This window comes from Chinchilla lanigera, unplaced genomic scaffold (genome assembly GCF_000276665.1).
Source record: "Chinchilla lanigera isolate Chin_1 unplaced genomic scaffold, ChiLan1.0 scaffold00115, whole genome shotgun sequence".
NCBI classification, from domain to species: Eukaryota; Metazoa; Chordata; class Mammalia; order Rodentia; family Chinchillidae; genus Chinchilla; species Chinchilla lanigera.
In genome coordinates, this window is record NW_004955516.1 from 4,536,351 (window position 1) to 4,560,933 (window position 24,583).

A 24,583-nucleotide genomic window follows, 5' to 3' on the forward strand; every position below is an offset into this window, starting at 1 on the left:
TTTTTTTTTGGCTTTTCTCCGGTACCGGGAACCGAACTCATGACCTTGCGCTTGCCAGGCAGGCGCTTTTGCCGCTGAGCTAAATCCCCAGCCCTTGTTTTTATTTTATTGGTACATTTTAGATATACATAGTGATAACATTCATCATAGGGAATTTGTATCTGTAAATAGTACATCTTGCTTCTTTTCTCCTATTCCCCTCCCCTCCCTTCAGCCCCTCTTCCCCTCTTTAGTTATAAATATTGTCAAATTCTCTGAATGATGAAGTCAAATTGGCAAAAATACTTAATCTTATAACCCATTTCTTTATTATCTTTATGTTATTAAACTTCAAAAGGTACTAAAGGAAATGATCCTATTTGTTATGGTTATCTATTTCCTTCATTAATATATTTTTCCTTCTTTCAAAAATTTTTCTGGTACATGGTTGCATTACATAATGATTACGTTCCTCAGGGGAATTAATACATGTACATAATAGGTCTTAATTCTTTTTTACTTCCCCCTTTGTTGCTTAGTGAATCAGTCACTTTACTCTTCTCCTTTACAACTTTGGTTTTACTGTGCTTGGAATTCCACGTCTAATTTCTCTTGCTTTTCACTGTTCCCATATAACATTCTGTGATTATAGATGGCATGCACGGGGTAATAAATTTGGGCAGCTCTGGATGAGTTTAATAAGCTCAATACTGTACTTGTTTAAAGACATTAAGGCGTCTACATTATATATGTATTTATCTGTTTAATATATGTACAGATGTGGGGGGTGCGACACATGCATGTGTGCATGTGTAATTTGTTTAAACCCAGTTGGTTCCTGGCAGAAACATGGATGGAGTTTATATCTTCATGCTTTTGGTTCAGATACCACAATACCCAAAACTCCTAACCCATGCCTCAGTCTCCACATCAGGAAAATCAGACCTGCCATGCCACTGAGCTGAAGAGCTTCTAGGCCTTGAAGTTATATGTTTAAGTGAATATTGACCTGAAATACACATGGTCCCTACCTGGCTTCCTAGATCAGAAACCACTTCTGCTCCTGCTGGAAAAGAGCACTCTATTCATTGCCCCATGTACTCACCAGACTTGATACTATATTAAACTGATTTATGAGCATGTCTAACTTTCCTAATTAGTCTCAATGCACCTAAGGAGATGGACTATGCTTATATCTCCTATAGGTTTATATCTCATAAACTATGTTTATATCTCCTGTATTGTCTTGTGAATAGCAGGCTTCCAAGAAATGTTTGTTAAATAAAGGAATAAAGGAAGGAATGGAATTCTTGCTTTTATAGCCCACTGGTATCATAGCTAGCACCCCCAGGCCCCCAAAAGGGTCCGATCACTTTTTACACAAATTACTCCCACTTCTCCACCTCAGACAAGATACTGTAGTGAATGTCAACTTATCAGTAATTTTTAATATCAGTTCCACAAATCTTTTCCAAAGTGACTAGAATCAGTATTACAATCAAACTGACCAGAACTCACTATGTGTAAGATGCTGAAGGGAACAGAAAAAGATTTAAGACTCAGATCCCTAGGGAACCTAAATCTCTAAAATTATTTCCTACATTAGCATACTACATTAGCATTTCTCATTCTGATCTTTACAGATGTATATGAAAATGAATTGCTAAATCATAAATCTAGAAAATCTTGATTCATGGTTAAATAGCCTTTTATACCGCCAGACTTCACGGAACTCCTAATTTGCTAATGGGTACCTTGACTCTCAAAGACAGAGCTAGAATATGGTATCTTTCTAAAATTTATCTGACCATCAAATCCTGTCTCTTGCAAAGCATTTTTGAAATTAATGTTGTTTAGAAAACACTCTGGGAATATTCCTTAGCTATTTTTTCTTTACATTCTGGCTGCCACAGGCAGAAACCCAAGATAATACAGGAAAACATGGGATTAAAGTGGAGCTATATAACCAGAATACTTACTTATTTTCTACATGCTACCCATGGGAAAACATTCTTATTTGTATCCCTTCTGGACAAGAGGGTGTATGATCCCACAATCCTGAGCTCAACAGGAGAAATGAAATGATGTTGCTAGTACATGTAGTTAAATCTGCAAGTTCCTCATAGATTCCATGCTGAGCCTGTGCTCTGGGCCCTCCCTGCTTTGTCACTAGATAGTGCAATGAAAAAGTATGTCACAAAAGGTAAAAAGAACCAAGGCAAAGCAGAGCATGATGGCTAGGTTGTTAACTGAGTTCATCCACATTATATATCCTTGTGATTGAGGAAGATGTAGCCCTGACCTGCTGCTAGGTCACTATAGTGAAATCACTTCAATGATGACTCCAGTATCATGATGATGGAGGCAAGATGATGGCATGAAATGGGCAGGAAAGTGGGCCAAGGTCCATCTGACTCTCAGTACAATCTTCCTAGCATTTGAACATCAGAAAAGCATTTTAAAAAAATCTATTCATTAGGAAAAATCAGATATTCAGTACTATTCTACTGGTGGATGCCCAAATAATTACATGAATTAGCACAACTGTACCCAGGTCTATGCCTCAGGTTTTTTTTTTTAATCATTTGATGCTGATCAGCAAGTGTGAACCAGAGTGATATCCTCCCACTGTCTCTGAAGCCGACAGTCTTTTCAGAGACATTTACCTGTGGGATATGGCTGTGGAAACTAGGCCACTGGTACTTTGGCAAACACACAAAATTAAATCTCAGCTTGCAGTTCACTGTGTATCGAGTCTGACAAATTACAAGAGAGCTATGGAAATGAAGGGAAATGGATGAGTTCAGCATCTGTTTCTTTGTTTGAAACATCTGACATGAGAGAAGTTTTCTAAAACAAAGAAGACTCAGTTCTGGTTTTCAGGAGCAAACCATTTATTATACTGAATGGTAACACTCAACTTTCCTGTGATTCTGGTAAGAATTTTCTTCTAGTTGCATGAAACTGAAATACAAAGCAAAAAACTAAAATGAAGTTCTATGAAATCAGAACCTCCAGGAGTTAGTTAGGTTATCTTGGAGACTAACTCAGTTTGTCCTGAAGAAGCTGCACGTGTAATGTTTCATCCTATTTACAAGGTTGGTTTGGCCATTAACCCAAACGCCAAGGCCCCACATGAGGAGGTGATCACAAAGTTCCACTAATTCTCAATGACTAGTTAGAAACAATTCCCATAGTGAATTATCCATTACTAAAAGTGAATGGAAGTAAGATTAAAAGGGTTCTGTGGTACTGTGGAAGTTTTGGTATTGCTCAGTGGTAGTTTAAGGCATTGGGTTCGATCCCCACCTACTGCAAGCCAAAAAGATTCTGTGGATGGACGGCAGTTTTGGATGAACAATATGTAAGTGTACTTAATGTCACTGAATTCTACACCTAAAAATGGTGAATATGGTAACTTTTGTTATTCATATTTGCCACATTTTTTGAAGAAGAAAATTAATAAATGGAAGAAAAAGAATCTAATATCAACTTTACTTTGCTTATATTGAGCTGTTGCTTCCAATGAGTAGGAATTTTATAGTCTAGACACCAAATCAGAGACTTCTCCATGAAAGTACAGGAAAGAGAAAAGAGCCCCTTAGAAGAAATGGCTACTGTTTATTAGTTCTTTAATCAGGGCATGGTTATTCTCCCTACTGCTAGTGATAGAAGCCAGGGTTTGTGCATGGTAGGCAAGCACTATTAGCACTGAGGTATACCTCCAGTCCTAATGTAAAGCTTTAAGAGTAATTCTGTCATTGGTAATCTACAAGTAATAAGTGAAGTCTTTTCAAAATGGAAGGGGAAAGGAGTGGAGGTTACTAAAATTACTTTTATAAGATATCTATCTATATGACATATACACATCTTTATATTGGGTATTTGATAGACATCTTTATAGTGAGTATTTGAACTGAAAATGGGTAAATGCTTTCAGCCTCTCTGTTTTTAAAAACCTACTTGTTGCCTACTCATTGGGGAATCCGAATGAGGTAAAACATTTTAAAAGCACATGGGAGATGGAAGGCAATAGTAGCATGGAATCAGGAAGGGTGGATTAAAATGAGACAAAGATAGGATAAGCAACATCCTTGCAAAGGCTTAACACCTTTGGCTTCTTGAGTTTCCTTTTGAGAGGGGTTGAAAGTGAAAATACAACTTTCTTTGGAGACAAAAGAAATGCCATTCATGAGCTAATAAAGAAAAGATCCTGAAGGAAGCTTGAAATTAAATGTCACTTATTTAAAAGAAACATTTCCAAGAAAGGGGCCAAATACAGTTATATCTGGTAAGCATTAGGACAAACTAACAAAAAGCACATCCTCTACCTTCTATGTGACCTATTGGCTAAAACCTACTTCATCTCATAGCAACAACAAAATTTACTTAGTATTCCAGGAACCACACATTCTGAAAAGCTTTTATTTCAGGCATTGGCATCGAAACCTGGATTAAATGGCTGTGAGGAGAAAAGAACCAATACTAGGGAAAAAGTGCTTGCTGGGCTGTAACTATGTATCAGGAAAACCTCCATTGTTTTAAATAAATCTTTATCACAACTCTCTAAAAACAAATGTGTGATACATACATATATATAGTCTATAGTTTTACTTAGGCTGTGAAAAGCAAAAAAAAAAAAAAAAAGCTCAAGAATACATGATTATGTTAATTTCCTATTCAAAGCAATTCCTGCAAAATGCTTTGTTCCATGTTTGGCTGGGTTCTCCCACACCGCATCCTTCATCCAACATGCACTATGCTCTGAAGAACCAAGGATAGGATTGAGCATTTCCTCTGCACTCTACAAGGTTTGGCACAGCAAAATTTAACAAAAGGTTACCACAACTCAATGAAATTTGTATGTAGAACAAACTTAATGATGAAACATCTTATTTACTAATGCAAGCAATAAATCAATCCAAAAGGCTCAGTTGCTTCCCTTATACTCAAAAGAAAATAATTGTCTGAAAATGCTTTAAACATATTCAGTTGATTTCATTTTAAATTCACCTCTTAGGCAAAGACATGAAAAATTTATATTAATTTCATAGATAATATACAGTTCCCCAAATAAAACCATATCAAATTCACAATATTCATAAAATCTTCACTGTAGCCATTTCAGTGTTTTATCAAAAAGAATACATTGTATTAGATTATGAAACCAGGATTGTCACAAGACACTACAGAGTATCACAAAGACAAACTGTATTATTAACCCACTATACTATTATTTTGTAGAAATCTTTTATTTCTCTCTAGAAGTGGAGAGAACAGTAAGAGTTGAGATATTTTTTAAATAAATGGAATTTCTGCTATACTGTTTATTAACAATATTATCTGGAATGTTGAACTAAATACCTTCCTGCTTTTCCTTAATATCACCCCTTCTCTTTATAGTTTTCTGATCATCCTAAAAGCCAGTATTATAACAGTTATATTACTTTCAGGCCAAAGGACTGAGCAAGATGATCATCATCAACACTGCATATGAGGATACAATGAAGGACACAGGATGACCCTCAGAAGAGAACAGCTAAATAGGACCAGGTCAAGCATGAACTGTAAGGCAACTTCATGGACTCCATAGTCCCTGACACTGCAATCTGGCATAGCAAGAGTTAGCACGGGAAACAGAAAGACTTTGATCTGAATTCTAGTTCGGTGGCACTTATGTGCTTTGCAGGTTACACAGCCTCTGAATTCAGATCCTTTCTGTGATGGGGCTATGGCCCCTGCCTTACAGCCCTTGTCAGGGTTAAGTAAGATAATGGATAGAGCTGAAGACACTGGCAAAAATCCTGGAACATACTAGCAGCTCAGTAAAGGAGAGCTATCTTTGTCATTACTATGGAAGTGGTACTGACTTGAAGAGATCAACTCCTATGGCAAAGGTTTAAAAGTATTATTTGTAGCCAGGTGTGATGCCACATATCTGCAATCCCAGCACTTGAAGGACTGAGGCAGGAGGACTGCCTTGCATTCATGGCCAGCCTGGGCTATATAGCAAGTTCAAGATTGGCCTGAATTACACAGTGAAATCCTGTCTGATAAAAACACAAAAAAAGTTATCCAAAGTGTAAAGCATGAGTCTTACAACCAAACCTTTCACATGATGCATATGCAATAATTATGGCTTGCCAGGTATGTTAGTAAATGACTGTAATCCCAGCACTTGGGAGGCTGAGGCAGGAGGATCACTGAAAGTTTGAGGCCAGCCTGGGCTACATAGTGAAGCTCTATCTAAAAAAAAACACCCCAAAATAATTATACCCTAATATTACTACTGTGATGATGTGCATGACCATGCAATAGCAGTGAGCCAGAGGTTTAATCATTATATTCTTGAAAACAGCCTCAGGCTATCAAGTGCAATGACACAAGAAGATGTCTTTGCCCAGGGGGTTATATGTGACAGCTCAACCACATCTGTATTTTTGTGAAAGAAAAATATGGTAGGAGTTGAGTAGCTCCTACCTCCAAAATGGTGAAACTATGGTTTTTCTTTGAAATAGGACTATTAAGGATGGCATGGGCCTAACTTAGAGAAAGATGCAGCAACAAAGAAAGTGACTCTAGATGCTGCTCTTAACATTTCTCTTTCCTTAACAGGCACCAAATGTAGTGCATAGCATTTTCTGAAGACTTTCTGCAAGTTCACCCCTACAAAAGCTGGAAGCAAGGCTTTCTCAAAGTGAAAATGATCACACCTGAAAACAACAATATGCAGTATAAGAACCATTGTTGAGTTCCTACCATCTTGTGTGGTACAGCTCTGCATCATTTCCATTTTTTTTTAACTTGTTACTGTCTTGATTGATCAATCTTACATTCTTATGTCTGGTGGACTGAGCAACTTGGTTGAAGATAACAGTGTGTAATGTAGCAACCATTATAAATTCCTATCATTCTGTTTTCAGATCATGTATCATTTTTGCTGTTTTTGTGTTGTTTTGATTTTGTCTTCATTTTTGTTTTGTCAGTTTTTTAATTTTTAAAATAAAAAAAAATGATTACACCTGGATTTCTAGAAAGCAAGGCTCTTCATGAAGCTTGGAAAATTCCACAGACATCAGAAAGAGGAACACTTAACTAATGAAAATTAACTCGTAAGATCCTGTCAGGAAAGTTGGACAAGATGCCATGATCTTTTGATAAGTTTCAGACAAAGTCAAAATTCTCAAATAGCACTTTTTCATTTTAATCTCACTTTGCCTCTATCAAGAATACTGAGGAGTTGGATTACTCACCAAAGCTAACTATAAGTCCCCTTTCATCTTCCTTTCATCTTAGCATCATGTTTTAGAGTGAGCATAGTTGTGACACTAGCAAGTTATACCTACATATTTCCAGTTTTTCCACAGTTTTCAAAATATGCATAAAGAACAGAGTTGGAAGAAGAGTAAGAAAGTCATCACATGAGCTGGGCTTCAGTAAAATAAACGTTGAGATACCTTAAAATAGACATATGTTTGGTCAAACACTAGAGATCCAGTATGCTTCTGTTCAAGACCTACAATTTCATTTTATAAACAATGTATTGGGATCATGAAGAATATACATGTAGGTGTTAGTAGACTGTTACTAGTTCTATAGCCTTTTCATGTCACTTTACCTCTCTGAATCTGTTTTCCCATCTATACATAGGAATTATCCTGCCAATCTTATGGGGTGGAAGAATTTAATGAGTTTATGCATGCATGTTTAGTTGTTGTTTATTGTTAGCCTCCAGGTAAAATAAAACCTGACTTTTAGGGGATGAATTGATTATAATCATGAGTCTGCTCAGATTCCAGTATAATTATCACACTCATTTGCTTCTCAGTTGGAGTGGAGAGGGAATTTCCATGACCATTTAATTAAAAGTTGTCTGCAAAGGATTTGATCTTCCTCCTCAAATCAAATATGACAATATTAAATGACTTAAATGCTCGCTGCTATTATTCTTCCTGTTATTATTCCTTAGTAGCCTAAGGAAATACTGTGCTATGCAGAAAAAATGAGAAAGCAAAGGGTTTTTTCTTTTTTGATTATGGCACAATAAAGCCAATATTCCTAAATACTTTGTGTAATTTTTTGCAGTGCTGGGGCTCAAACTTAGAGCTTCATGCATACTAAGTAAGGGCTAATTCAATGAGATACATCTATAGTTGCCACTATTTTTCCTGTGGTACTGCTGACTCAACTTAAGGCCTTCCCAATGAGTTACGTCCCCAGCTCCTCTTCTCTATGCCATACAATGCTATGCTGTGGTATGCTATGATATGCTATGCTGTGCTATCCTGTCCCATGCTATAGTATACTATGCTCTGATCTGCTATGCACTATCTTACCCTATCCTGCCCTGTCCTGTGCTGTGCTGTGTTGTGCCATCCTGTGTGTCCTATCCTGTCCTGTCCTATCCATGCTATCTTATCCTATCCTATCTTATGCTATGCTATCTTACGCCATCCTACGCTATGCTATACTATGCTATGCTATGCTATACTGTGCTTTCTATCCTATCTATACTTCTATTCTATCCTATGCTGTGCTACCCTATCCTATTTTATCCTGTCCTCTGCTGTGCTATGCCATGCTATGTCATGCTATGCCATGCTATGCTATGCTATGCTACTCTCTGCTGTGCTGTGCTATCCTATCCTGCCCTTTCCTGTTATGTTTTGTGTTTAGATGTCCCCTCAAAACCTCATGTGGTCATGAGAGTGGGCTTTTTGGAGGTGGCTGAATCTAGAGTTTGTGATTGGTTTATTGTCTAGTGCTGGGATTGTGGGCGTGAGTGCTGTACCTGTCCTGGGGCAGGTGGCCTGCATACAATATAAGGGAGGAAAAGAGGCTTGTTTCTTTCCTTTTCTTCTCTTGTTTCTTTTGCTATCTCTTGCTGCTGCTATTAACTGTTGCCCCTTTGCCATACCACTTTGCCTTTGAGCCAGGCGATTAAGGACTAAAACTTCTATAAAACATGAGCTAAATGAACATTTCTTCCTTTAACTTTGAATGTTGTCTATTTTGTCTCAGCAACAAGGGAGAAAAGTAACTAAAATAGAATTTGGTACTGAGAAGTGGGGTCATTGCTGTGACTGTACCTGAACATGTGGTTCAAGAGCCTTTGAAATGGCTTGTGGGAAGAGACTGGAAAGGTTCGGGGAGATGTTACCTGAAAGAGTAGACCTGGAATGCCTTAGGCTGTTCTGTATGGGAGATTCTGGTCAGAGCTCAGAGGTCCAGAAGGCTGATAAAAATCCTACAGGCAAAGACCAGGTTCAAGAGGTTTCTGCTGGGAAGAAAGACTGCATTGGCTGCTGGACTCCAGATGATGTGTATTATGGCTTGGCAGAAAGTTTGTCTGCATTTTGCTCATATCTTGAGACTGCCTGAGAGTAAGGGAAATTCCAAGGGAGTCTAATGTTGAGGCCGTGACATGGCTGCTATTGGGGTCTTTTAGTTAGATCTATGTTGAGAATCAAGAGCAAAGAGCCTAGCAGAACTGTAACAGAAAATGACCCCCCAGCTAGTATACTTCAATTTCATAGTTGCCCAGGTAATACTTCCCATTGCAGTTCTGGGTGCTTCTGTTTCTTAGAAATGGCTGATCAATGTGATGGATAGCTAGTCACTTGAACAGAACCAATCCTCAACTGACAAGCCATTCTGCCTCTATACTTCCTGCTTACTTATCCCATATAAGCCCTAGACCACCAGAGATCAGGGCCTGATATTTTGGGAATGATCCCAATTAGTGCCCATCAGCATAAAATAAATATGCCTCCAAATCCTAGGTGTTGTTTTGGTGATTCTGTTTGCTCTAGCAGAATGATTTAAAATGTGAGTTTGGCCAGAAGGGAAGCTCCAGCAAAGCTATGGACTGCAAATACAGAGGAGAGATCTTGATTGCTGCAAAGGAATGGGAGAATGAAAAAGATAGCCTGAGGGCATCACAGGAAACAGAACTCTACCCGTGGTAGCCTCAAAACTGCAAAACCAAGAATTCACTTTGAGAAGAAAGCTGCAGAGCATCATGTTCCAGAATTACAGTGGCATAGAGAATTTGTTCCTCAGAAATGGATTCAGAGAGTTCAGCGATCCAGTCACTTGACCCCTACAGCCAAGACAGAGAAAAGCCTGCCTACTGCTCCAGCTGACAGCAGATCTTGGCATCATCCATGTGGCGTTGGTTTTAGGTGCACACAGAATGCAAGAGCTGTGGGGTTAAGGCTTCCACTCTGATTTCAGACCTAGGAGGCTAGGCAGTGTGCCCCTGAGAGGGTAGTGTGTGAAGCTGTGAGGGTGAAGCCAAAGGTGCATTTGAGACCCCAAAAGTTTGGAGAAACCAGGAGGTGGATCAACGAAAGAAAGCTTCAAGGAGGGAGCAAAGTGGGCCTAAAAAGAGAAGCCATGGGAGCTACTACCACCAGAAGTACCATAGGGATGGAGCTACCCAAGCCTTTTGGAGCTCACAACTTGTCACAGAATGTCTTGGATGCTGCATGTGGTACTATAGGATTTAATGTATGCCCTGCTGAATTTTGGACTTGCTTTTCTCCCGTTCCTTTGTATCCCCTTGTTGGTAAATTTGGAATGAAAATGTCTATCTTGTGCCATTGAATGTTGGAAGTGCTTAACTTTCTTTTCATTTCTATAGGAGCTCACAGCTAACAGTTTGCCTTATATCTTGGAAGAGACTTCTGACATGGACTTTTCAGCAATGCTGAAACTGTTCAGACTTTGGAAATTCTTAGAGATGGAATAAATGCCTTATGCATAAACAGATGTGCATGAATCTTTGGGGAACCAGAGGTAGGATGCTATGGTTTGTGTCTGGATGTCCCTGCAAAAGCCTCAGCAGTTATGGGGGGGTGGGCTTTTCAGAGGCGGCTGAATCTAAAGTTCGTGATTGGTTTATTGTCTAGTAGTGGAATTTGGGTTGTGAGTGCTACACCTGCCCTAGGGCAGGTAGTCTGCATATAACATAAGAGAAGAAAGAGGCTTGTTTATACTCCTTTTGCTGTTTGTTGCTTTGATAGCTCCTGCTTCCATAAACAATTGCCCTTCTCCCATGTGCCACTCTGCCTTGTAGTCAGCTGATTATGGACTGAAACCTCCACAAATTGTGAGCTAAGTAAACCTTTGCTTCCTTAATTTTGGGTATCATGTATTTTGTCTCAGCAGCAAAACAAAAGTAAATAAGACACTATACTATCCTATGCTATCTTATCTTAGCTATGCTATCCTATGCCATTCTGTGCTATGCTACGCTATGCTACCCTACCCTATCCTACCACACCCTATCCTGTGCTATGTTATGCTACACTGTGCTATGGTATCCTATCCTATCTTATGCTATGCAATGCTATCCAATGCTATGCTATGTTACAATGTCCTATCTTATTCTAATTATGCTATGCTACTCTATGCTATGCTATGCTATGTTATGCTATCCTATGCTATGCTATGCTATGCTATGCTATGCTATGCTATGGTCTTGCTCTATAAAATCCCTAGGAAGGGTAGGGTCCTGGGCAACTCAGTCAGGCCCCCTTCAGTCCATCTCTAAGACAGATGCTTTCTTTCCCTCAGTAAATATATTCTGCTCCTACCAAAAAAAGAATAGCATAGCAAGGCATGACATGGTATGGCATGGCATGGAATAGGACAGAACAGGACAGGATACTAGAGGATAGGATAGCATAGCATTAGTTAGCATAACATTGCATAGCATAGCATAGGGTAAGACAGGACAGCACAGGACAGGACAGGACAACACAACACAGCACAGCACAGCACAGCACAGTACAGCTTAGCATAGCATAGGATAGGATAGGGAAGGACAGGATAGGATAGCATAGGATAACATAGGATACAATAGGTAGAATGGCACAGCATAGCATGGCATAGCATAGGGCAGAAGAGCACAGGATATGATAGGAAAGGATAGGATAGCATGGGATAGGATAGCACAGGATAGTACAGCAGATTAGGACAGCACAGGTTAGGATAGCACAGGATAGGAGAGCATAGGATAGGATTGCATAGGATAGATAGTATAGGATAAGATAGGATAAGACAGCATAAGATAGCATAGGATAGCACAGGATAGCACAGGTTAACATAGCATAGCATAGCATAGGATAAGACAGGATAGCACAAGACAGATCAGGACAGCACCGAACAGCATAGCACAGTACAGCATAGCACAGCACACCATACTGTAGTGTAGCATAGGAAAGCACAGCACAGCACAGCACAGCACAGCACAGCACAGCACAGCACAGTTACAGCACAGCACAGCACAGCTTAGCATAGCATAGGATAGGATAGCATAGCATAGCATAACGTAGTATAGCATAGCATGGAATGGCATAGTATAGGACAGGAGAGTATAGGATATGGTAGGAAAGAATAGCATAGGATAGGATAGCACAGGATAGGATTGCATAGGATAGGGTACATAGGATTGGATTGCACAGGATAGGATAGAACAGTATAGGATAACATATGATAGGATAGCACATGATAGGATAGCATAGGTTAGGATAGCACAGGATAGGATAGCATAGCATAGGATAGCATAGTATAGGATAGCACAGGATAGGACAGCAGAGGACATGGTAGCATAGCATAGCATAGCATAGCATAGCACAGCACAGCATAGGATAGGATAGCATAGGATATGATAGCATAAGACAGCATAGAATAGCATAACATAGCATAGCATAGCATAGTGTAGGATAGCATAGCATACAATACAATAGGATATGATATCATAGCATAGCATAGGCTAGTGAAGGGTAGGATAGGATAGCATAGGATCAGGTAGCCTAGAATAGGACAGCATAGGATAGGACAGCCTACAGTAACCTACAGTAGCATAGCACAGCATAGGAAAACATAAGATAACACAGGATAGGATAGGATAGGATAGGATAGGAAAGGAAAAGATAGCATAGCACAGGATAGGAAAAGAATAGCATAGCAGAGCATAGGATCGGATAGCACAGGATCAGATTACATAGGATTGAGTAGCATAGGACCGCATAGCATATGATCAAATAACATAGGATCACATAGGGCTGGACTGGACCAGACTGGATAGGACAGGAGAGGACCTGACAGCACAGGACAGCAGAAGACAGCACAGAACAGCACAGCTTTGCATAGTATGGCAAAGTAACTAAGACATACAGGTTTTCTTAAGGCTATAGGTTTGATTTTATATTTGTCAAACTGCCACTTTCCCAATCATCCAGAATGACATGGCTATCAGTTTCCCAGGACTCTTGATTTCTTTATTGCATCAGTCTGCACACATCAGGATTCTTGATTTCTTTACTGCATCAGTGTGCACACATCGTAAGTACCCTTCACTCCCAGTACATTCCAAAAAGCCCTGTAGCCTCCAGATCCACAGTGGCTGCCTACAATAGAATCAGTGGGTGATTTTTTTTTTTTTTTTTGAAAAGTGTATGGTTCCTGACATGGGAATCCTGCCATTAGAATGAATACATGGCCTCTGCCCTAGTGACACTAGTTCGAGGAAATGGACTGCAATGACAGATAGGAAACTTGATTTCTTAAGGCAGGTTTCCAGATTCTAACTACTCCATGTTTGGTTTCCATGAGAAAGAATAACAGTGGTAACAGCTGCTGTTTCTTAGATGGATATGAGTAGCTCCAGTTTAAACAATCTCTTGTTTAAACAGTAGAAAAATGCACAACTGCACTAAACTTCTCAAGAGTCAAAGCTAGATACAGAGGAAATGATTAAAGTGTTTAAAGAAATGCTGATAAGAATGAACAGGAAGAACCAGTTCAAACACTATATATTTCCTGGGATGAGGGAGGGGTGGAAGGATGTGTGTGTGTGTGTGTGCCACACACACACACAGCAGGAACCTCCAGTCCCTATGCCTTGCAAATGCGAGGGAAGTGGTGGTACAACTAGTAAGAACCATAGAGGGCAAAAGCGAGGAGGATCAAGCTGAGGCAAGATCCTTCACAGATTTTAGGAATTCTTAGAATTTTTTTTAATCAAGCAAATAAAGGTAGAATATTACTTTAAAGCCAAGAAACTGTTTTTATGATAGGTTTCAGAAAAAAAATAACAAAAACAAACCAAATGCTTTCTCAAATAAAATGCTTCCACACCAGTCAGTTGGGTGAAAAGTCAGGCTTACCTTGACATACTGAACAAGACGCTCGTTGACATTCACTTTGTAAGTTTCAAGTCCCAGCTCCTTAGATAAGCGTAAGATTCTGTTCTGAGTTGGCCCCACATAGGCCCCACCAACATCTACCCAATTAACATGTTCATTCTGGAAAAAGAAAAAGTGGTTAGAAGACTAGCTGAAAGTTGGAAACAACATGTCTCTATGTCCTATAAAAACATAACCTATTTTATAAACTTAACTGTGTCCTCCTTATCAAGGGCAAATGAAAACGGCAATCTCTTCTCCCCTCAAGAACTGGGGCACATGCCAGGCATGGTGGTACACATCTGTAATTCCAGCACTCAGGAGGATGAGGCAGGAGGATCACCATGAGTTCGAGGTTAGCCTGGCCTACATAGTGAGTTCAAGGCCAGCCTGAACTACAAAGAGAGGTCTTGTCTCAAAAAGCATGCATACATGAATGAATACATGAATGAATGAGTGAATGAATGGACTTTGAGACCACATTATTTTACAAAAAAAGAACTGGGGCACAACACTGACACTTCACTAATCACCTCCATTTGCAGAGCTTTTATTGAGGTCAATTCAGCAATGGGATGTGTAAAGAGCAAAGAGCACCGTAGTACATCCTGCTGGTCTAGATCCTTTGTAACGTTTACATTATTATGTATAACTTTTCTTGGAAGTTATTGCTGGAGGAGCCACCCTGAGATTTATCAGTTCTAATTACCTGATTTCTGTCACAAAAAAATCTTAAATCAGCCTGCATTGATAGGCTCTTGATGGTAGTTTAAAATACTTCCAGGAAAGACTGTTTCATAGGAAAAACATATTTAAAAGTACAAAAAATTCACACATCCATTAAATAATTTACAAATATGCAAATATTCTTTCATAAACTAAAATTGCTTTCTTGAGCTGGGCATGGTGGTGCAGGCCTGTAGTCCCAGCTACTTGGGTGGCTGAAGCGGGAGAATCACTTCAACCCAGAACAAGACACTATCTAAAAATAAAACTGTTCTCTTCTCACTCTTAAACACAGTTCTCAACTTTTTTCTCTTTTCTATTAAAACACATTTCTCAATGATTTAATCAATGAATTAAATACTGGTGAGTTACAACTCTTCCATATTTTTTAATAACTGTATTTTTATGGAAATGGGGATTGAACCTAGAGTCTTCACACTGAGTGACATCCCTCACTGTTGATTTTTAAATTTAATTTATTTTTTTATTTTGGGGCAAGGGCTCACATTAAGTTGCTAAATTGCCCATGCTGGGCTGACTTGAAATCCTCCTGCCTCACCCTCCCAGAGTACTGAGATTACAGGCATGTGCCACCACACCTAGCTTGTAATGAGTTTATTTCTATTTTTGCTATTTATATCATTTTTTGGGTATGCCTACTCCCTTTTCGCCTTGCTTGCCTCATTATTTTTTATTGTGTGACTCACTGTGCTTGAAAAAATACAGAAATAATTTGGATCCCAGGAGATACCTTTCTCAAAGAGCATTTGTTTGTTTCTGCCTAGTAGCTGGGACATTAATGATACTACTGAAGATAACTTCATTCCTTCACAGTGCCTGAGATAATTTGAAGCTGGGCTGAAATGCACACATGGCTGAGCCTTCTTGCAGCTTATTGTTAATCCTAAAATGCAGCACAAACCAAATCAGGGAGTTGACCAAAATCTCCCTGGATAAACACACTTTGCTGTGCTAAGGATCTGACCTTCTATCAGCCAGGCATTGCAAGACTATTGAGAATACTGCTCAGCCTCCTGGCAGCTTCTTTAGTGGTCAGCAATTCCTCCTACCATCCAGGGAAAGATAGGTCAATCCTTTCTGGACACTAGCTCAATGATTCTTCGCTATCTTGTTAGCTTTCAGATTCTCTGGTGCTTTGAAGATATGGTGGTGGTGGTGGTGTGTGTACATAAATGCACATACAATGCAATTTGTGTATTCTCTATATTTCAGTACAGTTTGTCCACTCTGGAAAATGAGTACTCCTGGCAGAAGGAAGAGTCAATGAAAAAATAAGGCAGATGTATACCTCGCATACCCAAGAAATAGCAATGAGGTCAATATAGCCTGAACAAAGTGAGCAAGGAAAAGAGAATTGGACATGAAGTTTGAGAGGCCATGGGGGGACAAGAGGCAGGGCAGGAAAAACCTCATGGGGCATTGTAAGGACACTGGCTTTACTGTCAGTAAGGGGAACCTCTGGGAGGTATTGAGCAGATAAGTGTGAAAGTCTGACTTAGATTTGAAAGGCTCACTACTGTTGCTGCTGTGTTGCTGCAGTAAGAATACACTATAGGGATCAAGTATGAAAATAGGGCCATCAGGAGGACACTGCAGTGATTTGGCCAATGGATTACCATGGCTCCCAACAAGAGGTAGCAGTAGAAGTAGTGCGAAGCACAGAATTCTGAGTATGTTTTGAAGACAAAGCCAACAGAATTTTCTGACAGAAAGAACATGGGTCTTGTGTTGAGCATGATCCCAAATGTTTTAGGAGTTGCCATCTTCTAATCTGGGGAAGGCTGCTGGAGTAGTGGTATTAGTGAGGAAGATCAAAAGTTCAGTTTGAGATGGTTGAGTTTAAGATGTATTTTCAACATCCAGAAGACCTACAAATTTCTAACTTCTCTGTCAGTTTAGTCTATTGTAATCAACAGTTTACTCATTTCAATGGAGATAGTTATTCAGGGTTTCTCATTTTTCAAGTAGAAATGAAGTGCTTCTTTGATTTCTTTAATCAGTCCATCATAATCCTTATGTTCTCTTTTACTAATCATCAATACTATCCTCCAAATATCCTATAATCTCTAACATCCACTTTCAGATTGAAGAACAAAATTGGAGCCTGTTCTCTGATAAATTTCTAGGATTTCTAACAAAGACAGCAAGAAGATTCTTGAGACAGTTTCTAAGTATGATGTGTTTAGAAAACTGACACTTGGGAAGTTGCAGTAAAAACAATGAAGCATTATACAGATTACTTCTTTTCAAAGCAGAAATATTCTAAATGAGGTGCCTCAGATTCAGTGTAAAGATACTAGAAGTGTAAGACTGCTATGATGCTCTTCATTCTTTAAGGCCTTTATTTAGATTTCAGTTTTCAAAAAGTCCATAGATATGCAACTATATTAGAAAGCAAATATACCAACTTTGTGGTGGTTCTATGAGCATTTTGACTTCATTAATTTGAATCTGAAGCATTATGGATGGACCACATTAGGAAAAATAGGGAAGTTGTGAACTACTGAAAAATCCATCTGAATAGCTGTCAGGTGACAATACCAAATTTGACATTTTGGTACTTAAAAATCCAAAATAGTTTTTGTGGCATCTCCTCCAAAATTATTCTAATTAATTATGCTGTTAGAAGCACTTCTAATAATTATTGATTATGCTTCTATCATGGTTTAGATCTAAAATGTACCCCCTGGCCTCACATATTCAGAGGTGGGGCTTTCAGAAGATCATGGGGGTACTACACACATCAGTGGAATGATCCATGGATAAGTTCATAGCTCAATGTACCATTAGGATGTGGGGCCTAGTTGAAAGAGATTGGTCACCGGGGGTATGACCTGAAAGGGTGTGTTCTTGTTCCCAGCTATTTCCCCTTGTCTTCTGTTTCCTGGCTGGCTGCCATGGGTTGAGTAGCATTCCTATGCCAGGCCCTTCAACCATACTTTTTCTGTCTTGGAGCCAGTCTATCATGGAATGAACCCTCTTACAACATAAGCCAAGATAAAGTTGTCTTCCTTAAATTGTGGGTGCCAAGGTATTCTGTCCAAACAATGGGAAAGCTAATACAGCATTTTTTTAAAGAGAAAAAAAATAACAATAAAACAGTTTCAAAACAGGTTAGTACAAGAGTTACAATAATTAATACATTATGTATTATTATACAGCTTCTTAACTAAATGTTATTTTTGTTTCTACTCAAGCCCTTTTTCTCTTTCTACTCATTTGAAATATGGATGTTAAGTGCTCATTTCTAAAATCCCTTTCTTATATACTTAAGGGGTGTTTAATATCATGCTGAATATACATTAACTGGTAGTACTTCCTGTACTAATAGGAAGTTATATGGTGCTAACATATATAAATGAGGCAGCATAGCTAAGCAGCTTAGGCCAATAACATAGACTTGGATAAGCATGATGGAATTCTAATTTCCCTTATACAAAGTAACTTATTCTTAACTGGAAATCTCCAACATGACTGATGCTCCTATTCAATGAGCAAAAAGGTTTTTAAGAGATAAGAACAGGGCAAGGGACAGCTTAATAACTATTTCTAAAATGAAGGGATAAATATTTCTGAAAATTTTTAGAAAATGACTTAAGAATCAAATCTAGTAAAGGCATATAAGTGGACTATGCAACCCTTCTTTTGCACCACCACACAATGCCTTCAATTGCAATTTGAATGGAGAGTTTCTGGGAGGGTATTTGGACTGTATCTTACTGCACAAATGAGAACTGCAATGTGAAGTGCCAAAAGGACTTATCCAAGATGGCATGTCAGGCCAGTACAGGGGTTAGAATACTACTTCCCTGCTGGGAGTGGTGTCTCATGCTTGTAATCTCAGCATTTGGAAGGCTGAGGCAGGAGGACTGTCATGAGTTCGAGGCTAGCCTGGGTTACACAGTGAGTTCAAGGCCAGCATGAATTACAGAGTGAGACCCTGTCTCAAAAAAAAGAATACCCGTCTCCTCACTCCCAAACCAATTGGAGAATTCATCCAAGAAAGCATACAGAAATGTCTGAATAAATTTAATCTGAATGGACATTAAATTAAAGCAAGCAGGCACATATACACTACAAAGTAGCACTTCTATGGTTTCCCCCTGGGGATCTTGTTAAACTGCAAATTCAAATTCAGGCTGTCTGGGACAGGACCTGCATTCTGCATTTCTATCAAGCTCACAGGTGCTTCTGAGGCTGGAAGTCCACAGACCATAATCTGAGTAGCAAGGCTGGAGAATACTCTTAGAGCTGAGCAAAGTGGAAATAAGCTTACTACCTCATGTATCTGACAAAGTAGTATGCGAATGATAAAGTGTGAGTTGCGTGGTGTGACTGAAAGAGCTAGTATGTTATCCTAGTTCAGGCGTTGTTGGTTGGCTATTGCAACATCAGATTTTCTTTCCCATGCCTACTTCCACTCTGCAGCCTGGAAATGTTAAATATTTGCACCCCCAGGCGCCTTCCAGTTGAAGGTAGTATGTGACCCAAGTCTGCCCAATGGGACAAAAGCAAATGTCTGCCAGAGTCTTCTGGTAAAACAAATCTTTGTCACAAACGAGGGTGATACTGCTCCTTCATTCTCCCTCCTGCTTTGAATGAAGACTGGATGCTTAGAGTAGCAGCATTCGTCTTATTACCAGAATGCAATAAGCCAACATGCAAAGAATAGCAGAGCAAAAAGTAAGAGTCTGAAACTATGAGGACAAAGCTGAAACCCTGCACTAGCCTGGACTATCTACCACCAGACTTTTTCTGTGAAATTTTCTTATGAATAAATGGTCTATGCCACTGTTATCACTGTCTAGGCCATTCTGTTGCTACTCTAACCAAAACATCTTATATAGCTGTTTTCTTTCCTTCCAGTTACTTCAACTATCTGGATTTTTCTTTTCTGCCAATCCTCAGGCTTTGTCATTTTTTCTGTGTGCTCTAGCAAAGGGTCTGTCTAATGACTTTCTAAATACTGAACACAGGAGCATCTTTTCTGCATTTATTCTGTGCCATTTGACCCTTCCTTTTTCCTCCACTGACTGGCATAGCACTGCTCTACCCTGGTCCTCCTTCTCTTCCTCTATGGCTTCTCTCTGGCTCCTTTGCTTCTGTCTCCCTTTCATCTGCATGCTCCCCAAGCTTTCCTCTTTGGTTCTATTTCCTTCCTACCCTAAAAACTCTCCCTGTGCACTTTCATCAGCTCTCAGAGATCCACCTGCAAACATATTAGCAGTAAAGTATAATTAGTATGCATTTTTCCAGAATGGTGTTGTAAACCCAAATATAACAAAGCAATGATGTAGCAAGAACTCACTACCTTTTCATGTCTAGTAATACCTGACCTGAGCAAAGAGGACAAGGGAAAAGTTGCATAAACATATGTTATATGTGGCTCCTGATTCCTGTGGCCATACTTCTTTCAAGCCATGAACTGTTGGATAAATGAACAAGGAACTTACAGCAAACATGTATGCATATACATGTGTATATGTGCCTATTGGGAATATACAGTCACTTCTGGCATAGCTGAGCCATATCTCCAAGCTATATACACATTTGACTTAGGTCTCTACTCCAGAAATAATGACACCATATTGAAGTTTTTTGCTCATATTTGTTGTCTTCACTGGAGTCTAAGCAACTGAAGATCGTAGGCTGCCACTGTTCTGTGAGTCCTTGTTGAAGACAATCATCATTTATTTGATGGTATACATTAGGGTTATGGAGAACAAATGCTCAACTGCTTAAATGCATACAATCTCCAGGTCTGTGACTTCCAATGGTCCCACTTGTAGCTTTGAGTGAGATATTGTGTATGAATATTATATAAATATAAACATTAAAATCACTTACCCTCACTGTGTATGTTCTTCCTCCAACTCTGTTCCTGGCTTCTAAAACCAAAACACTAAGTTCATGTTCAGACAATAGTTTGGCAGCAGCCAACCCTGTAGGAAATCAAAGAAAAGAACTATTAATATCTAAGTATACACACCCAATATTTAACTAAGTCGATCCATAAACTGTGTGTAGATCATCACACACAAGATGACTGATCACTAACCTTGCTTTGATCACTTAGGTTAAGAGGTGTTTGTTAGGTTTCTCCACTATTAAGTTACTCTTTCACTCGCCTTTCCATACTGTACTCTTTGGAAAGAAGGCTATGCATAGCCTACAACTAAGGAATAAGAAGTTATGATCTACCTGTTTGAGGGTATAGTGTCTACATTAATTGCAATTCTGCACTACAGCTTTGTTTATTCTCTCCACTTATTTACTGAATTATTACTCATATCAGTATGGGCTCACAGATATATTTGTTTTATAATTTCTGTCGTAAGGCCAATACTATGTTATTTGTTTTCTTGCTCAAAATATTCTAGCTATGGTCACTGGTAGCTATTTCAGTTAGTTCCTGTGCCCTTTCACATCCCCCCATCACTGTATTTGGGTGTGTGCATGCATATATGTATGTCTGAGCACTTCCTTACTATCTAATACTACAAAATTCTCTAGGTTTATCTTTTCTTCTTCTGCCCCACCCTTCAAATCAGTCATTTCTCCAATAAATCTTGGTCCCTTTTATTGGGGTATGACATTAGAAACTCACTGCTACTAGGACATTATTATTTCTATTATTGCTCAGCTTCTAGAGTAAGGAAATATAAGTGTGTATACATCTATCTTAAAATCTACATTTTTTACTTCAAATGTTATTTTAGTAACTATTTTTATATTCCTCATTATCAAAAAATAAAGCAGACTACAGAGGGAGAACATTAAACCAAGGAAGAATGTTAATTAGAATATTAGGGTGAATGGAAATAGCACTAAAGATAAGATTAGAAATATAATACAAATGTTTATCTATCTATCTATCTATCTATCTATATGGTTGAAGAAAGGAACTGTTCAGAATGATTTTAAAATCCTGAAATTTTATAGTTCACTTATAATGATATATAGATATACTAAAGACAACAAAAACTGCAAACATTTCTTAAAACCATTTTTTAGTTGGTGCTAACACTGCTGGTATCCTGAAGTTATTATGTATGTAGTGTGGGATAAAGCAATTGAGTAGTCAGGCTAGTGCCACTTACAAGCAGAATTTTTGGCATGGGGATAGACATATGGATATAAGAATGATTATGTAAAAACACTGTAGTCCTCAAAATCAATTGGAATTATTGGTATGATCTCTGGATATAGTCTTACTTAAATTTTTTTTTGTTCTGTCCAAAAGGCTTAGAAAAAGAACCTACCTAGTAGTAATGAGCAATCCAAACACCTAGACCATTTCTAAAATTTGAATTCCTCCTATGGTAAACTATGGCTTTTGATCTCTTTCATATTGATGCAGGGAAATGTACAAGATGAGCATGGAACAATGAATCATATCAGAAAGCAGGGAGGCTGTCAGAGATTACTAGGATTATATCACGAAGACTCATGGGCCTAACTACTATCTATAAACTCTCACTGGCCAAAGATGGAACAATTTGATTATCAAATTAAGGTAAATGTAATGGCTTAAATCCATGAGTTCATAACAATAACGCACAAAATTCTTTTTATCCACCTTTGGAAAGTACTAAGAAACTAACATATCATTTTGGAAAATGATAAACAAAAGAATCTAGTATGTATCATAGGACCTGCAGCAACTGTGCTCATGAAGGAACCTCACAGTGACAGCATAGAGACCCATTTCAGTTGCCTTTCTTCCGTGCCTGCCACACCAATCCCTTGGAGAAGATCTCATTATTTTCATATTCCAGATGAGAAAATGAAGTAACTAATAGGACCACAAGCAAGTTTGACATCTCACAACCTCACTTAAGAGCCCTAATAAAATCTAATCTAGCATGTAACTCCAAACATAATGGAGGGTGTTCAGGGCTAATAATAACACTACTCAGGAGACTGAAGGAGGAAAGGGGAGTGGGGCTTACTTGAATCCATACAATCACCACACCAGACCAGTGACAAAGGCCTTTTTGTAGCATGGTAATTAAAGATAGAACCAAATAAAATCTAAATTCTGACAAAAGTGGTTGCTTACACATTACAGGAAAATGATTATTTCTAGCTCAGCAAGGAGAGTTTGAACTTTTAGTTTAATGAATAAGGAATATGTTTAAAATATTTTTAAAGTATTTCAGAAAATGGTTTTTTAAAAGTCTTAGAACTTTAAGGGTAAGATTTAAATTGTTTAAGAAAATTCACCAGAATCAGCCTTCCGTATCTGTGGAATCTGCATCTGCAGATTTAAGCACCTGCAAATTGAAAATACTTTTAAAAGTTCTGTTTGTACTAAATATGTACAGACTTTTTCTTGTCATTATTCTGTAAACAGTATATTATAACAGCTATTATTTACAAAGCATTTACATTGTATTAGGCACTATAAGTAATCTGTAGATGATTTAAGGTATATGGGAAGATTGCATAGGTTTTACACAAATACTACCTGCTACACAGTTTATATAAAAACCTTGAACAGCCTCACATTTTGTTACCCATGGGGGGGGTCCTGGTACCAATGCTGTTCAGACACTAAGGGATAACTGTATATGCAAAGCATATTTTTTCTAAGATGCTAAATAAATGGGTGCTGTTTCCATGTTTATTATGAAGACACTGATAGTTGAAAGTTTAAAAAATACACAATAGTAATTTTTAATGCTTAGTAGGTCATAAATAAAGCTCAGGCAAACATTAACAGTACACAAAAGTTTTTCTTTTCTTGGTCCCTGAGTTGAACGCAGGGCCTTCACGTTGAGTTACATCTTTAGCCCTTTTAAAATGTTTTTGTTTTGAGACAGAGTCTCATTAAGGTGCCTAGGCAGGACTTGAACTTGCAATATTCCTATCTTAGCCTTCCAAAGTGATGGTATTATAGGTGTGCTCTACCACACCCAGCTAAACTTTTCTAACTGTGCTGTTGACATCAGGGGAAAAAAACCTAAAGTAGATAACCTACTTTAAGGTGTAAGTCTTAGATTATACTCTTCAACTATTATTTATTTATTTATTATCATTATGCATTCTATTCTCTCCAATCACCATTAAATTCAATGATCACTTGTAGAAAAAATAATACCTCAACTGTCAACTCCACAAATTAGGTTAAGGGCTCTTGCACAATCTTTCAAAATATTTACTTAGCATTTTTGGTAAATAGCATAAAATTATTAGAAAAGGTTCTTTCTAACCACTTATTTATTTTCAATTAGTATATGTACACAGTACATAATGGTCACGCTCCTTGGGTGGAGTTGATGCACGCACATAACACATCTTAATTCCTTTTTTCATCCCTTTTTCCTCCTCTCCCTCCATCTCTGGAGCCCCTTCCCATTTGAGAAAGATATTTCCCTTCTTCCTATCATCTATCCTTTATTTTGCTTTTTATTTATAAATTGAGTCTCATAAACCATGCGATATTTAAGCTTGTGTGTCTGATTTATTTTCCTTAACACTACAGCCTCAAAATGCACCCATTTTGTACAAATCACTTCAGTTTATCCTTTATGGCAGAGTAGTACTCCACAGTACATAAATACCATATTTTTCTGTATCTACTCATCTGTTGATAGACTTTATAGACTGCTTCTAAGATGTAACTATTATGAATTATGCTGCTTTAAACATGGGTATGC

The 24,583-nt window shown here is 38.4% G+C and overlaps 1 protein-coding gene across 1 annotated transcript in view; it reads right to left on the reverse strand.

Moving 5' to 3' along the window:
- LOC102006383 (amine oxidase [flavin-containing] A) overlaps positions 1 to 24,583 on the reverse strand; it is a gene marked incomplete at its 5' end in the record, with an annotated part of 82,185 nt that overhangs the window by 42,218 nt on the left and 15,384 nt on the right. Inside the window, 2 exon segments of the mRNA XM_005408999.2 lie at positions 14,157 to 14,294; positions 20,769 to 20,863. Coding sequence (XP_005409056.1) covers positions 14,157 to 14,294; positions 20,769 to 20,863 — 233 coding nt within the window.